At 40.3% G+C, this 15269-nt stretch overlaps 2 protein-coding genes across 2 annotated transcripts; one reads left to right on the top strand and one right to left on the bottom strand.

The window, feature by feature from the left end:
- Positions 1-371: 371 nt before the first annotated feature.
- LOC117814711 (homeodomain-interacting protein kinase 1-like) lies at positions 372-2805 on the top strand. The gene is made up of 8 exons (XM_034686188.1): positions 372-657; positions 758-949; positions 1101-1282; positions 1400-1523; positions 1634-1753; positions 1866-1949; positions 2037-2209; positions 2309-2805. Exons 1-8 carry the CDS (start codon positions 436-438, stop codon positions 2700-2702), a joined length of 1491 nt encoding a protein of 496 aa, XP_034542079.1. The 5' UTR covers positions 372-435; the 3' UTR covers positions 2703-2805.
- A 9685-nt stretch (positions 2806-12490) lies between these two features.
- On the bottom strand, positions 12491-14963 carry LOC117814638 (homeodomain-interacting protein kinase 1-like). The gene is made up of 8 exons (XM_034686093.1): positions 14642-14963; positions 14350-14541; positions 14017-14198; positions 13776-13899; positions 13546-13665; positions 13347-13430; positions 13087-13259; positions 12491-12987 (listed from the first exon to the last, which is right to left on the bottom strand). Exons 1-8 carry the CDS (start codon positions 14861-14863, stop codon positions 12594-12596), a joined length of 1491 nt encoding a protein of 496 aa, XP_034541984.1. The 5' UTR covers positions 14864-14963; the 3' UTR covers positions 12491-12593.
- Between the last annotated feature and the right edge of the window lie 306 nt (positions 14964-15269).

The raw sequence follows: 15269 nt of genomic DNA on the forward strand, positions 1-15269 counted from the left end.
CAGGAGCCTGCTGCTGAATTTTCTCTGACCTGGCAAACCGGTTTATGACTTGTACCGGTATGATTTATTTGACATTTTTTGACCTATATTTTTACACCTGTGCATAATTGTCTAAGTGGTTTCCAATTCTTTGTTATGTTTGTTGTTTGATCATAACCTCTTAAGTTATATCAGTAGCCCTTTTGTTTGAAAGAAAGTGGTCTTTAGCATAAAGTGGTATAGCATTAGTGATCATCATGTTAGCTGTAGAAAGTAGCTGTTTGGAATGGAACTGATGTTATGATGCACTCATTATGACATAACAACTGTTGAATTCTGAGGGGTATAAATAAGACCACCGGTCAGTTAAACCTTCACTGCAAAACTATTCACTGACCCAGTTAGTTGAAGATCCCCTTGTAGTATATTTGTTTGGAAAACCTCTTAGTGATTGAAATGTCTCAGAGTTCAGCCTCAACCCGCCGTCTGTCGGCTGATAAAGACTGTGTGGTGAAACCGAACGACATCGTCAACAGCAGCACCACTTGTTACCTCGTCCAGGACTTTGTTGGCAAAGGATGCTTCGGCAAAGTTGCCAAGTCCGTGAACTTATTCACAGCAAAGGACGTAGCTCTTAAGATCGTAACATCTGAGGACAGCAGAGCCTCAAAAAGAGAGGTATAGATCCTTCAAGTCTTTAAAAGAATGTTTTTTTGTACTTTGTGATATATTTTAAATAGTGTATTTAACGTAGAGTCATTTTATTTTTCTGTAACAGCTCAAAATGCTCCAGGCTATCCGTGGTCTTGACCCAGTCAAGACAAATGTGGTTGAGTTCTTTGAGACGTTTGAGCACAGAGGTCTGACCTGTCTGGCTTTTGAGAAGCTGGACAGAGACATGTTCCAGCTTTTGATGGACAGACATGCGAAGCCTCTGTCACTCACTGAGATAAGACCAATTGCACATCAGGTAAAGAATTTGTGGCTAAGGATGAATAAAATAATGAAGTGAAACAGATTTGTACTTCATAAAGAGAACATGTACTTTGCACCTGTAAACCTCTGCACACTCGTCAGTCGTGTCTGTAATCCTCTTCTTGTCCTCCTCTTTCTACCTGCAGCTGCTGACAGCTTTTGATGCTCTCAGAGGAATTGGTGTCATTCATGCTGACCTGAAGTTGGATAACATCATGCTGGTGAACCATCAGAACCAGCCCTTCAGAGTTAAGCTCATTGATTTTGGTCTGTCACTTCACACCAGTGAAGTGAGGCCGGGTCTGGTGGCACAGGCTATCGGGTACAGGTATGGTCCTTCTGCAAACTTCATGTTTGTACAGATGTTTATTCCAGCTGTGGATGATCAGGCAGAGGTTATTTCAAGCTTTCTGACACATGTATGTGATGATGTTCTTCCAAACAGAGCACCCGAAGTCATCCTGGGCCTCCCCTTCACAGAAGCAATAGACATGTGGAGTCTGGGTTGTGTCCTTGTGGTGCTGTACCTCTCCTGTCACCTGTTTGGGTCATGCTGTGAGTACCAGCAGGTAAGAGACTCATTACATTGTCACTTGAACAGATAGTGAAATATTGTCCCAGATAAGTCAAAACCCAACCACAGACGTGATGTATCATGGTTATTTGTGATCTGTCACAGATGAGGAACATCATTGATGTCATCGGTCAGCCAGCTGACCACCTCCTTGATGCTGGCAGCTTCACCCACAAGTTCTTCAATCTGAACTGGCATAATGACAACCCAAAGTGGCGGCTTAAGGTATTCTGCTTGTCCCTACGTCAAATTATTTCAGCTGTAACTGAACAAGATCTTTTTTTTAAGACTGAGTTTTAAGGACAAAATATCTGACATGTATATTTTGTTCCTGTAGACTCCAATGGAGTACAAACTGACCACTGGCATTGAGCCCAAAGAATGTGAGAGGGCTCTCAATCACCTGGATGAGATTGTTACAGTAAGTGAGACATTTTAATGAGTGAAGAAAGAGTTATTAATCATTTACTCTGCATAAACTAAACTTCTGATTTGGTTTCAAATGTAGATCTTTCCAGACATGATGGAGTTAATGGAGCTAGAGGATCAGATCGCTTTCCTGAGCCTCTTAAAGTGTCTCCTTCAGACTGACCATGAGCAGAGGATCAGTCCTGACAAGGCCCTGAAGCACCCCTTCATTTCAATGGTGCACCTACAGGAGGAGCTGGACACCAGCATGTAGTAAGTGACTATTGTGCCAGCCAGGTTGCATCGACGCCTGCCTTGATGAACACTGACACTCTGAATACTAATCATTGCCTGACTTCATGTTTTTCTCAGTGTTGAAGATTCATTTGAAAAAATGAACCTCAGCCAGACGGATGACTCCAATGAGGAGCTGACATTTCAAATTGTAGTTGAAGAAGAGCTGAAAACTGGAGAAACTCCGGCCTGTCTTCAAGCAGATGCTGCAGGATCAGCCTCCCCTGGCTCCTGTAATGACACGTCTGATGTTGCAACAAGTAAAGGAGGCGCTAAAGATGCCTCAGCTGAGGACCAATCAGCTGCAGCACAGGCAGACAGTGAGGAGAACAAGGAGGAGCTGAGGTCGCCCACTGATGGGTCCACAGTTAAAGAGGAGACTGCTGAGGTGAAGAAGAGCTCACTGAGAAGATTCAGAAAGTTCTTCAGCCGGGCCTTTAGGACTGTGTTTAGGATAAAAAAGAGAACCTAGACACAACACCTCGGACAGCCACTGCTTCTTCTCATATTCAAAATCATTGAAATACAGCTCTTACATGTCGAGCTGAGGTCAATAAACAACAAAATGACTTGAATTGTTTGTGTGACATTTGATTAAGCTGTGGTAGTCGTGGGATAAGTGTTACAGGTCTCAGTCTGAGGTCCCATAAGCAGATAAGGTTCCTGTGTTTAACAGGAGAAAGGATGAGACAGGCAGGCATGATTCTGAACAGTTCAGCTTCCCTTGGTAGAATTTATTTATACAAAATCACAGTAAATGCATCTTTTTCTAACTTTCTGTGCTCTATCTTTAATACAACATTATTTCATCCATAAAAAATCTATAACATCAAAAATAAACACCGTTCTGAGACATTGAATCATGATGTTTTCTGTTCTCAGAATAACTCAGTTTAAAACAGTGTGAAACTGCTTCAATCATTCTTTCAGCCATTAAACTGACTTTGTATCTCAATGAAGTATTAGTAGTAGTGTACGTCACAACAATATCCGGTCTGTAACGGAGTCAGAGCTCGGGGCTTGTCCATTCCCTTCACACGTGTGTGCTAACAAGGAGCTTAGGAGGGAGGCATGCTAGTTGTAGGCTGTCTTAATAAACACAAAGGTCGGTTTTACTCCCCACGTCTGCAGATTTGAAGATCTAGTGGATGATTTTTATTTTTCATGGAGAAGTGCTAGTGCTAATTAGCATAGCCACATAGCTACATTTTTGTAGCTGTAGCTGTGTACCAAGACACACGTCGACATACTGACAAATAAAACAACAAGAAACACTAAATCTGTGACCAATCCTTTAGAAAGGTCCTGCTGCAGGCGCCTCTCCGTCAGGATCAGATTCTGGATCAAATTCAGGGGGTTGAAGTAATGCGGGTCTGTGAGCAGCCGTGTCTATGCATGCAACATGTAAACATTAGATCAACGTGCTGGACAGCTGAGGCCAAATCTACTTCCTGAGGGGGCGTGGTCAGAGAGATAACAGACCGTTCTGAGCAGGGCTGAAGAAGAGGGTTTTTCAGGCATGCCAAAATCTGATTTCAAAGTGTTTTTTTGAGCATAAACTTTAAAGACATGTTTTGGGGACTTCTTAGACCAATATATATTGATGAAAAAAGCGTAATATGTCACCTTTAACTACTAAAGTAAGAGTGAGCCAGAGAGAGGAGATAGACGGAAAGACAGGATTCCAGTCTGTCAGTTGGAAGCCTGCTCTTAAAAGCCTCCCGGACCCTGACTGGTCAATGATTCCAAAGGAGAGGGGCCTGATAGCTGAATGCTGTTTCTGAAGATGATACCAACATTTGAAGAAATGTATATGAAAAGTTTAGTTCAGCTTCAGTGTCGTAATGTGCTCTGTGTACTAAGTGGCTTGAAATTTTGGAGAGGAGAAGATGTAAAAAGGGTAATTTGATGTTGAGGAAGCTATCTGTTAAATTGATTCTCAGCTCATATATTTATTTAAGACGTCAGCTGGAAACAAATTGGCTTCGTTACCAGCTGTCCTCTTCATTTGGAGGAGCCTCTCTGTCACAGACAACATGACAGTCCCAGGAGACCGGTCCTCTTAATTGATTTATCATGTTGTTTATTTGTTCATTAATTTGCGTGTAATTGTATTCTGGACAACTCCTGCTGGAGACCTGTTGAAATACTGTAGCTGCCATCATTTTCAGAGACAGAGCATAAAATAAAACAATTACACTTCATTATTTGTCATGACTCATCCTGTCAGACAGTTAGAACCTCGGACTGAATTTAAATGCTTAATTAGCAACTTTATTTACAATCTTTATTTTGCAAAAGTGTGAAAATGACATTGGAAGCACACCACACCAACTCACAAAAAATGCACAAAACAGCAAGAGGAGGACAGTGACAGGGGACAAATCAGACCTCATGTAGGCGTGAGTGGAAAAAATTTAACAAGTAAAAACAATTAAACACAACAAAAAAAGTAAATCAATAAAAACAAAAACAAACGAGAGCAAGTAAAGGAGGAGTTAAAGAAAAACAGAGTTTCAGAGAGAGATAATGTGTGTTTCTCTGAATGTGTGGATGAGTACAAATGCATCTTCAAAAATGAGATTCTCACAAGAAGACATATTTTTTTGTTCATTATTAAATTCAAAGAGGTAAAATTTTATATGTATATGTAAAGTTTCAAGCCTCTATGTTGTAAATTTGATCTTTATGGCTCAAAGCTCATAGAAATCAGAAATCTGGTATTTCACATTATTCAAATATTTCCTGGAAACAATCTAATAAAGGATTTAAAAATACAAAAATGTCCAACTTCTGTAAAGTATTTTCATTTATACACTCAGTACTTGTTTGCTTACTCCATCAGTGTAGGGCGGATCAGCTGCTGAGGTGTCATTTAAGCCCAAATTGCATTGATACTGGCCTTCAGCTCGTCTGTATCTTTGGTACGGGTGTTTCTCATCTTCCTCTTGACAAATATCTCACAAACTCTCTGTGGGGTTCAAGTCAGATGAGTAAGCTGTCCAATCAAGCACAGTCATATCATGGTCAGTGAACCTTTTGGTGGTAGTTTTGGCGTTTGTCTGTAAAGCTTGTCAGCAGATGACGTGTAAAGTGCTCTAAAATCTCCAGGTAGACGCTGCGTTGACTCTGGACTTGATAAAACACATAGGACCAACAACAGCAGAGGACATGGCACCACAAACCATCATAGACTCCAGACTCTTGGACCTTGATTTACAAATTAACTGCTAATTTTCATCTCAAAGAGGACTTTGGACCACTGAGCAGCAGTCCAGTTCTTTGTTAGCCCAGGTAAGACTCTCCTGACGTTGTCTCTGGTTCAGGAGTGTCTTGATATTAAGAGTGCAACAGTTGTAATCTTCTTTTGAGCACCATCTTCATGGTAATATACTGCAACACAGTAAAACACCTCTCTTTGCTTTTTATACTGGCCGATTAGTTGCACCAGGTCATCACTCTTCACATGACTGAAAAGGTATTAAAAGTGTGTTTTATATATCAGGTTTTGTGGTGTATTGCTCTTTTCTTTTGTTCCAACTTTCGAAGTGCTTTTCACTTCACTTCACACTCACACACACACTCACAGTAGTGGTAGAGGCTGCTAGCAAAATGCCAGGCTGCCCACCAGGACTGATCAAACAATCACACACTGATGGCCGTGCATTCAGAAGTAATTTGGGGTTCAGTGTCTCGCTCGATGACACTCTGACATGTAAACTGCAGGATCCATGAATCAAACCACCAACCTTATGACTGGGAGACAACTCAACCAACCACTGAGCTATAGCCACGCCCACCACAGTGTTTATCTCCCTGCTTGACTTCAGAGATCAGGTGTTCTCAGGGTGGTGTAGCTGTAAGAAATACCATACAGTTGAGGGAGAGATGTTGAAACTCTGAGTGCTGAGGGGTCTGCAGAGGTGGGTGATAATTATCTGAAGGTTTGTGTGTGAGTGGCACCTCTCAATGACAGACATCAATTATTAAAGTCAAGGAGTGAGAGTGAAACAACAGAATGACAGCTGAAGATTTTTAATCAATAATGTTCAACACTTTCACCTGATATCTTATTAACTGTGATGTTAGAGTCCCATTGCCTGCTCTGGTTCTCTGCACTGCACTGCTGTTTTCAGGGCACCCTCAGCGGTTTCATTCTGCCGGCTTTGAGAATGTTATCAGGTTTTGTGTTGCAGCCGTGTAACAGAGACTTCTTCTTGGAAATTACAACATTTCACTCTGAATAAATGTGAATCCATGCTGTGACCATGAAATAAATGAGCACATTCCTCTGGCAGAAATCCTGGTCAAATATAAAATTCAAGCTATTCTGAGCAAAATGTCACTCAGTGAACCTTCTTCCACCCATATTTATTTTCCTGTGTGTGCTGAAATTCACTTTCCACCCAGTCTGAACTCACCTCAGGCCTGTACCATTGTACTAGCAAGATGTCCTTGGTATGAATAGCTGAGCACATGTTTAAACTTTTCCCCTGCCCCTCCAGTTTGTAGACTACTTTCCTCTGTGAAATAACCAATACAGAAAAAAAAAGAAAACTCACAAAGAAAAAAAAAAAAAGAGTTTCCAATCGGAGCAGAGCTGAGGTGCATTTTGAATCAGGGAGCATGAAAGTAAATCTATGCATGGCTTCAGGATTTTTCTGCACCATCAAATATTTTGACAAACAATTATAGTGGATAAGTAAAAAATCCAGAGTGCTCCCAGTCTGCAAGACAACATCAGAGACCAGTGAGAAGGACTGTGATGAGACTGTTTTCAAACTTTCTCCAGCTCATTGCTTACAACCATATGTATATGCAAATTAAACAGGATACACCAACACCTGAATGTATCCACACAATGTTAAAAGACACAGCCTGGAAAGATATTTTACTACTCTCTAGGGAGTCATCATTGACAATGTCTGTATTTAAGACATCACATAATTGACCAATTTACAGTTGAAACCAGAAGTTTACATACACTGTATAAAAAGACACATAATCTTTTTTTTCTCACTGTCTGACATCAAATCAGACTAAACACTTCTTGTTTTAGGTCAGTTAGGATCAACAAAATTATTTCTATTTGCTAAATGTCAGAATAATGACAGAGAGATCATTTATTAGAGATTTTAGTATTATTTTCTTCAAAGCTAAAAGTTTATATACATTTCCCTAGTGTTTTGTTGCATTGCCTTTAAACTGTATGACTTGGGTCAAACATTTTTGGTTAACCTTCTACAAGCCTCTTACAATAGTTTGCTGGAATTCTGTCCCCTTCCTCCTGACAGAACTGGTGTAACTGAATCAGGTTTGTAGGCCGTCTTGCTCGCACATCCCTTTTCAGATCTGCCCACAAATTTTCTAGGGGATTGAGATCAGGGCTTTGTGATGGCCACTCCAAAATATTGACTATGTTGTCCTTAAGCCACTTTGTTACTAATGTGGCAGTATGCTTAGGGTCATTGTCCATTTGAAAGACCCATTTGCACCCAAGCGTTAACTTCCTGGCTGATGTCTTGAGATGTTGCTTCAATATTTCCACATACTGTTCTTTCTACATGATGTCATCTATTTTGTGACAGCACCAGTCCCTCCTGCAGCAAAACAACCCCACAACATGATGCTGCCACTCCCATACTTCACAGTTGGCATGGTGTTCTCAGGCTTGCAAGCTTCTCCCTTTTACCTCCAAATGTAACGATGGTCATTATGACCAAACTGTTCAGTTTTCATTTAATCAGACCACAGGACATGTTTCCAAAAATGAAGGTCTTTGTCCCTGTGTGCATTTGCACAACTGTAATCTGGCCTTTGTATGTTGCTTTCTGAGTAATGGCTTCTTCCTTGCTCAGTGGCCTTTCAGCCCATGTCGGTACAGGACTTGGACAATGACACTTTCTTACCAACTTCAGCCAGCATCTTCTCAAGGTCTTCTGCTTTTGTTGTGAAGTTGATTCACACATTTCGCATCAATACAAGTTAATCTCTGGGACACAAAGGCTGTCTCCTTCCTGAGCGGTATGACACCTGGACATTCCCATGGTGTTTATACTTGCGTATAATTGTTTGCACAGATGGATGTGGCACCTTCATGCATCTGGAAATTGTACTGTATTGTAGTTGTGGAGGTCGACAAGTCTCTTCCTGATATCTTGGCTGATTTCTTTTGATTTTCCCATGATGTCTCACAAGGAAGCAGTGTGTTTGAGTTGTGCCTATAAAATACATCCACAAGTGTGCCTCTAGTTAACTCAATTGTTGTCATAAACCTATCAAAAGCTTCCAAAGCCATGACACCATCATCTGGGCTTTCCCAAATTGTTTGAAGGCACAGTAATCATAGTGTATGTAAACTTTTGACTTTGAAGAGAGTAATACTAAAACCTCTAATAAATTATCTCTGTCATTATTCTGATATTTAGCAAATAGAAATAATTGTGTTGGTCCTAACTGACCTAAAACAAGAAACGTTATGTCCGATTTGATGTCAGACAGTGAAAAAAAAAGATGATTTCTTTTTATAGAGTGTACCTAGAGGAACATTTTACTGCTCAAGGCTTTCTCTTCTAAGTCTCTGGAGACAAAACTGAGATTCTCACTTCAGCCTCATTCAAGTTTCAAATTGTTCTCATTAGTTTCTCCTAAAATTCACTAGGAGAAATAGTTGAGACCATGACATGAGTCTTATTTGAGACTTAAATGAGAGATCTCATTAATGGATCATTTTCTTCTCTTTTTTAAATATATTTTTGGCCTTTTTGCCTTTATTTGACAGGACAGCTGAAGAGAGACAGGAAATGTGGGGAGTAGTGAGAGGGGGAAGACATGCAGGAAATGGTCGACCGGTTGGGAATCAAACAGGCGACCCCTGTGACGAGGACTGTAGCCTCTGTATGTGGGACGCTTAGACCACTAGGCCACCAGTGCCCAAAAGAGTCCACCCCTTTAATTATAATAATCTGGCTAAATCTGGTCAGCCCTTTTGTGGCCCATACTTCAAATAAATGGTCTGTCATACCTGGTATGAAATCTCTATCTTTTGCAATTTCTCTCAAATCCACTAAATCTTTGTGAAGTTGTTTTGTTCCAAACAGACTTGTAAAGGAATGACCATTTTGTGAAGTCAAAGAAGAGATCATTTGACATCTAAATAGCTGATCTTGCAAGTGGCTCAAATGTTTGAATGAGAATTGTAAGTTTGTGGACAATTACATTGAAATCTTAATTTTGCAGGGCACTATAAATGTTCATGAAAAGATGAGCTCAGGCTCTTTCTTTGCTCCATCTGAGCTCAACTTGAGACACAAAAACTGAGTCTGACAAAAACAAATGGATGAGGTTAGATTGAGACAATTGAGAGAGCTCCCTGATTTCTCCACCTAAGCTCAAAAGGAGTCGCAACACTTGAGAAATACCTGAGAATCATTTCAGATTTTGAAGAGATCTCCTTTTGAACTGAAAGGGAGACTAACCTGAGACTTTTTACAACTTTTTTTCTGGAGGCAAGAATGAGAAACAGGAGACATAAGCTATGGTCTCATTTTGCTTTCAAACAGATCTCATTGTTGTCTAGGAGAAATTAATGAAACACTTTTGAGATCTCCTCTCTAAATTTATTTTCCTATGGGTATGTAAACTTCTGGTTTCAACTGTATGTCTACTCTATGTTCTCTATCTTTTTTGCTGGTAGCCTTTCCATCTAAAGGGGCATGCTGCTTCAAAGGTAATTCAGTCAAAATGTCAGCAATAAACTAACCAATGCCTGGTTTACTGTAGTAATAATAATAATAATAATAATAATAATAATAATAATAATAATAATAATAACAATAATAATAATACATTTTATTTATGGGCGCCTCTCAGGACACTCAAGGGCATATTACAAATGTAACAATAATAAAAACACACTAAATACTAAAAAGCACTGGATAAAACAAACAATAAACAATATGAAAAGAACACAATGAATGGAAGGGAGTGCAATAAAAAAAGGTACATGTGAGGTGTTTACAGGGAGTATGCTGTTATAAAAGGTGGGTTTTGAGGAGGGATTTGAAACTTGGAAGACAGAGTTACAAATGGTTAGTGGTAAGAGTTCCAGAGATGGTGGCTGTACGGCTGAATGCTCAAGATCCCATGGAGGAAGAAGATCTGAGAGTGCGGGTAGGTGTATATGTTTGAAGGCGATCAGAGAGGTATGGGGTGAAAGGTTATGGAGAGCTTTGAATGTGAGAAGAAGGATCTTGAAGTCTTTGCGGTTTTTGATGGGCAGCCAGTGAAGTTGTTGTAAGACAGGGGTGATGTGTTAGATGGAAGGGGTTCTGGTTATGATCTGGGCAGCTGAATTCTCGACCAGCTGGACTTGATCATTAAGGCCTGAGCACCAAATCATCTTTCTTCTTCTATTACACAATGAACCTCATTTGGTGGTTTTAACATGTACCAAAACACATTTTAAAAAAGTAACCAAAATTTATAGCTGTTGCTGAAGGTCAAAGTTTGATGGATTTTGTCAATTTACCAAACAACAGAAAGTCTGAATGGAGTTTGTGTTGAGAAATGTTTAAGAGCAGAGTATTTGCTGCACAGGCATGCTGATTTCTGTTTAAAAAAAAGACATTGATTAAAGTTAATTCGTTTTCAGATGGGTGTCATTGGGTTCCTGGGCTGCTCTATGGGAGATTACGATCAGCCAATTTTGCTCTCTACTTGAACTGTTTTCCTGCTTCCAGCAAATGCCCTGAAACACTGCTGGATGACACTTCATGTGATGTGCTAAAAACAACACCAAGATCTCCACTGATATTAAATTCAATCTGAGAAAGATTTAATCTTTATGCAGAATATGTAAATAGAAATTAGAAAACTGTTAATCAAAGAGTGTCAAAAAAAGGGTATTTTACATGAGTTCATACGTGTCGGATGCAGTCTGACATCCAATCCCAATTTGCAGTTTGCAAACCAGCATGCCTTTATTTGCAGTTTTGACCCATTGGAAGATAAGTCACTCCGACTCAACTCTTAGGAAAAAATATTCTTAACTATAATCAATATGGAACTTTTGAAATCAGAGTATCGGATCTCCTCCAGATAGCACGCGTACTTTGATCACTAGGAGCATGATCATGTCTTTTGCTTGGATGCAGCAGCAACATTTCTGTTGAATACTCACATCAAATTACACACTGGACCATACATGGATGTGGTGGATGTCCTGGGTAAGAGTGCAAAGTTTCACTCTAATACAGCCTGTGCATATTGCCAGCAGGCGGTGTGGAGCTGTGCTTCTCTCCAGGGACTGATAGCAGACTCTCACTACTTCCTCATTCTACCATGTAAAGCAGCACTGTACATGAGCACGCCTGCCTCCCTCATCCGTTCTCCTGTTTTACACAGGTTTGTTAGCATTGTAAGCGTGTTTAAATGCATGAAAATGTTGGTATCCACGACTAACAAGCTGTACTGATGTTGAAAAGTAGTTAATGTGTATGATTTTGTGGATGAGCAGAGACTTCACTTTTACTTTGTGTCTTGTCTGAGCAGCGATGGCGCCGCCGATCAAACTTATTTTTGTTGATTACAAAATAAGAGTCTGGTTTTATTTTTGGCTCCAGTTTATTTCATGTCACATTAAATATTGTGTTTCTGGTATAATACTTTGTTCCAAAGATTAACAGAAAACAGTATTTTGTAATTTGTAAATATTTTAAGCACTTTAAGAGATAACTGTCATCAGCCTTCAGTCAATCTGCCCTTCTGTTTATGAATGCTAGTTTATTTTTGTTGATTTTAGGGACATTTTGATTGTAATGTTAAATATCATATCAGTTAATACTTCATTGAGATACAAAGTCACTTTAATGGCTGAAGGAATGATTGAAGCAGTTTTACACTGTTTTAAACTGAGTTATTCTGAGAACAGACAACCTGTTTTATTTTGAAAACAGAAAGCATCATGATTCAATGTCTCAGAACGGTGTTTATTTTTGATGTTATAGATTTTTTATGGATAAATTAATGTTGTATTATAGATAAAAGAGCACAGAAAGTTAGAAAGAGATGCATTTACTGTGATTATGTATAAATAAATTCTACTGAGGGAAGCTGAACTGTTCAGAATCACGCCTGCCTGTCTGTCTCATCCTTTCTCCTGTTAAACACAGGAACCTTATCTGCTTATGGGACCTCAGACTGAGACCTGTAACACTTATCCCACGACTACCACAGCTTAATCAAATGTCACACAAACAATTCAAGTCATTTTGTTGTTTATTGACCTCAGCTCGACATGTAAGAGCTGTATTTCAATGATTTTGAATATGAGAAGAAGCAGTGGCTGTCCGAGGTGTTGTGTCTAGGTTCTCTTTTTTATCCTAAACACAGTCCTAAAGGCCCGGCTGAAGAACTTCCTGATTCTTCTCAGTGAGCTCTTCTTCACCTCAGCAGTCTCCTCTTTAACTGTGGACCCATCAGCCGGCGACCTCAGCTCCTCCTTGTTCTCCTCACTGTCTGCCTGTGCTGCAGCTGATTGGTCCTCAGCTGAGGCATCTTTAGCGCCTCCTTTTGCTGTTGCAACATCAGATGTGTCTTTACAGGAGCCAGGGGAGGCTGATCCTGCAGCATCTGCTTGAAGACAGGCCGGAGTTTCTCCAGCTTTCAGCTCTTCCTCAACTACAATGTGAAATGTCAGCTCCTCATTGGAGTCATCCGTCTGGCTGAGGTTCATTTTTTCAAATGAATCTTCAACACTGAGAAAAACATGAAGTCAGGCAATGATTAGTATTCAGAGTGTCAGTGTTCATCAAGGCAGGCGTCGATGCAACCTGGCTGGCACAATAGTCACTTACTACATGCTGGTGTCCAGCTCCTCCTGTAGGTGCACCATTGAAATGAAGGGGTGCTTCAGGGCCTTGTCAGGACTGATCCTCTGCTCATGGTCAGTCTGAAGGAGACACTTTAAGAGGCTCAGGAAAGCTATCTGATCCTCTAGCTCCATTAACTCCATCATGTCTGGAAAGATCTACATTTGAAACCAAATCAGAAGTTTAGTTTATGCAGAGTAAATGATTAATAACTCTTTCTTCACTCATTAAAATGTCTCACTTACTGTAACAATCTCATCCAGATGATTGAGAGCCCTCTCACATTCTTTGGGCTCAATGCCAGTGGTCAGTTTGTACTCCATTGGAGTCTACAGGAACAAATCATGCGTGTCAGATATTTTGTCCTTAAAACTCAGTCATAAAAAAAAGATCTTGTTCAGTTACAGCTGAAATAATTTGACAGCGTAGGGATAAGCAGAATACCTTAAGCCACCACTTTGGGTTGTCATTATGCCAGTTCAGATTGAAGAACTTGTGGGTGAAGCTGCCAGCATCGAGGAGGTGGTCAGCTGGCTGACCGATGACATCAACGATGTTCCTCATCTGTGACAGATCACAAATAACCATGATACATCACGTCTGTGGTTGGGTTTTGACTTATCTGGGACAATATTTCACTATCTGTTCAAATGACAATGTAATGAGTCTCTTACCTGCTGGTACTCACAGCATGACCCAAACAGGTGACAGGAGAGGTACAGCACCACAAGGACACAACCTAGACTCCACATGTCTATTGCCTCTGTGAAGGGGAGGCCTAGGATGACTTCGGGTGCTCTGTTTGGAAGAACATCATCACATACATGTGTCAGAAAGCTTGAAATAACCTCTGCCTGATCATCCACAGCTGGAATAAACATCTGTACAAACATGAAGTTTGCAGAAGGGCCATACCTGTAACCGATAGCCTGTGCCACCTGACCCGGCCTCACTTCACTCGTGTGAAGTGACAGACCAAAATCAATGAGCTTAACTCTGAAGGGCTGGTTCTGATGGTTCACCAGCATGATGTTATCCAACTTCAGGTCAGCATGAATGACACCAATTCCTCTGAGAGCATCAAAAGCTGTCAGCAGCTGCAGGTAGAAAGAGGAGGACAAGAAGAGGATTACAGACACGACTGACGAGTGTGCAGAGGTTTACAGGTGCAAAGTACATGTTCTCTTTATGAAGTACAAATCTGTTTCACTTCATTATTTTATTCATCCTTAGCCACAAATTCTTTACCTGATGTGCAATTGGTCTTATCTCAGTGAGTGAAAGAGGCTTCGCATGTCTGTCCATCAAAAGCTGGAACAGGTCTCTGTCCAGCTTCTCAAAAGCCAGACAGGTCAGACCTCTGTGCTCAAACGTCTCAAAGAAGTCAACCACATTTGTCTTGACTGGGTCAAGACCACGGATAGCCTGGAGCATTTTGAGCTGTTACAGAAAAATAAAATGACTCTACCTTAAATACACTATTTAAAATATATCACAAAGTACAAAAAAACATTCTTTTAAAGACTTGAAGGATCTATACCTCTCTTTTTGAGGCTCTGCTGTCCTCAGATGTTACGATCTTAAGAGCTACGTCCTTTGCTGTGAATAAGTTCACAGACTTGGCAACTTTGCCGAAGCATCCTTTGCCAACAAAGTCCTGGACGAGGTAACAAGTGGTGCTGCTGTTGATGATGTCGTTCGGTTTCACCACACAGTCTTTATCAGCCGACAGACGGCGGGCTGAGGCTGAACTCTGAGACATTTCAATCACTAAGAGGTTTTCCAAACAAATATACTACAAGGGGATCTTCAACTAACTGGGTCAGTGAATAGTTTTGCAGTGAAGGTTTAACTGACCGGTGGTCTTATTTATACCCCTCGGAATTCAACAGTTGTTTTGTCATAATGAGTGCATCATAACATCAGTTCCATTTCAAACAGCTACTTTCTACAGCTAACATGATGATCACTAATGCTATACAACTTTATGCTAATGACCACTTTCTTTCAAACAAAAGGGCTACTGATATAACTTAAGAGGTTATGATCAAACAACAAACATAACAAAGAATTGGAAACCACTTAGACAATTATGCACAGGTGTAAAAATATAGGTAAAAAAATGTCAAATAAATCATACCGGTACAAGTCATAAACCGGTTTGCCAG

The sequence above is a fragment of the Notolabrus celidotus genome, chromosome 6, assembly GCF_009762535.1.
Source record: "Notolabrus celidotus isolate fNotCel1 chromosome 6, fNotCel1.pri, whole genome shotgun sequence".
NCBI lineage: Eukaryota > Metazoa > Chordata > Actinopteri > Labriformes > Labridae > Notolabrus > Notolabrus celidotus.

Excerpts from the sequence above, each read along its gene's own strand:
- LOC117814711 (XM_034686188.1), top strand. The coding sequence starts at position 436 with ATGTCTCAGAGTTCAGCCTCAACCCGCCGTCTGTCGGCTGATAAAGAC. Across the intron at positions 1,524-1,633 it reads CATGCTGTGAGTACCAGCAG|ATGAGGAACATCATTGATGT; the intron begins GTAAGAGACTCA and ends GATCTGTCACAG. Across the intron at positions 1,754-1,865 it reads ACCCAAAGTGGCGGCTTAAG|ACTCCAATGGAGTACAAACT; the intron begins GTATTCTGCTTG and ends TTGTTCCTGTAG.
- LOC117814638 (XM_034686093.1), bottom strand. The coding sequence starts at position 14,863 with ATGTCTCAGAGTTCAGCCTCAGCCCGCCGTCTGTCGGCTGATAAAGAC. Across the intron at positions 13,666-13,775 it reads CATGCTGTGAGTACCAGCAG|ATGAGGAACATCGTTGATGT; the intron begins GTAAGAGACTCA and ends GATCTGTCACAG. Across the intron at positions 13,431-13,545 it reads ACCCAAAGTGGTGGCTTAAG|ACTCCAATGGAGTACAAACT; the intron begins GTATTCTGCTTA and ends TTGTTCCTGTAG.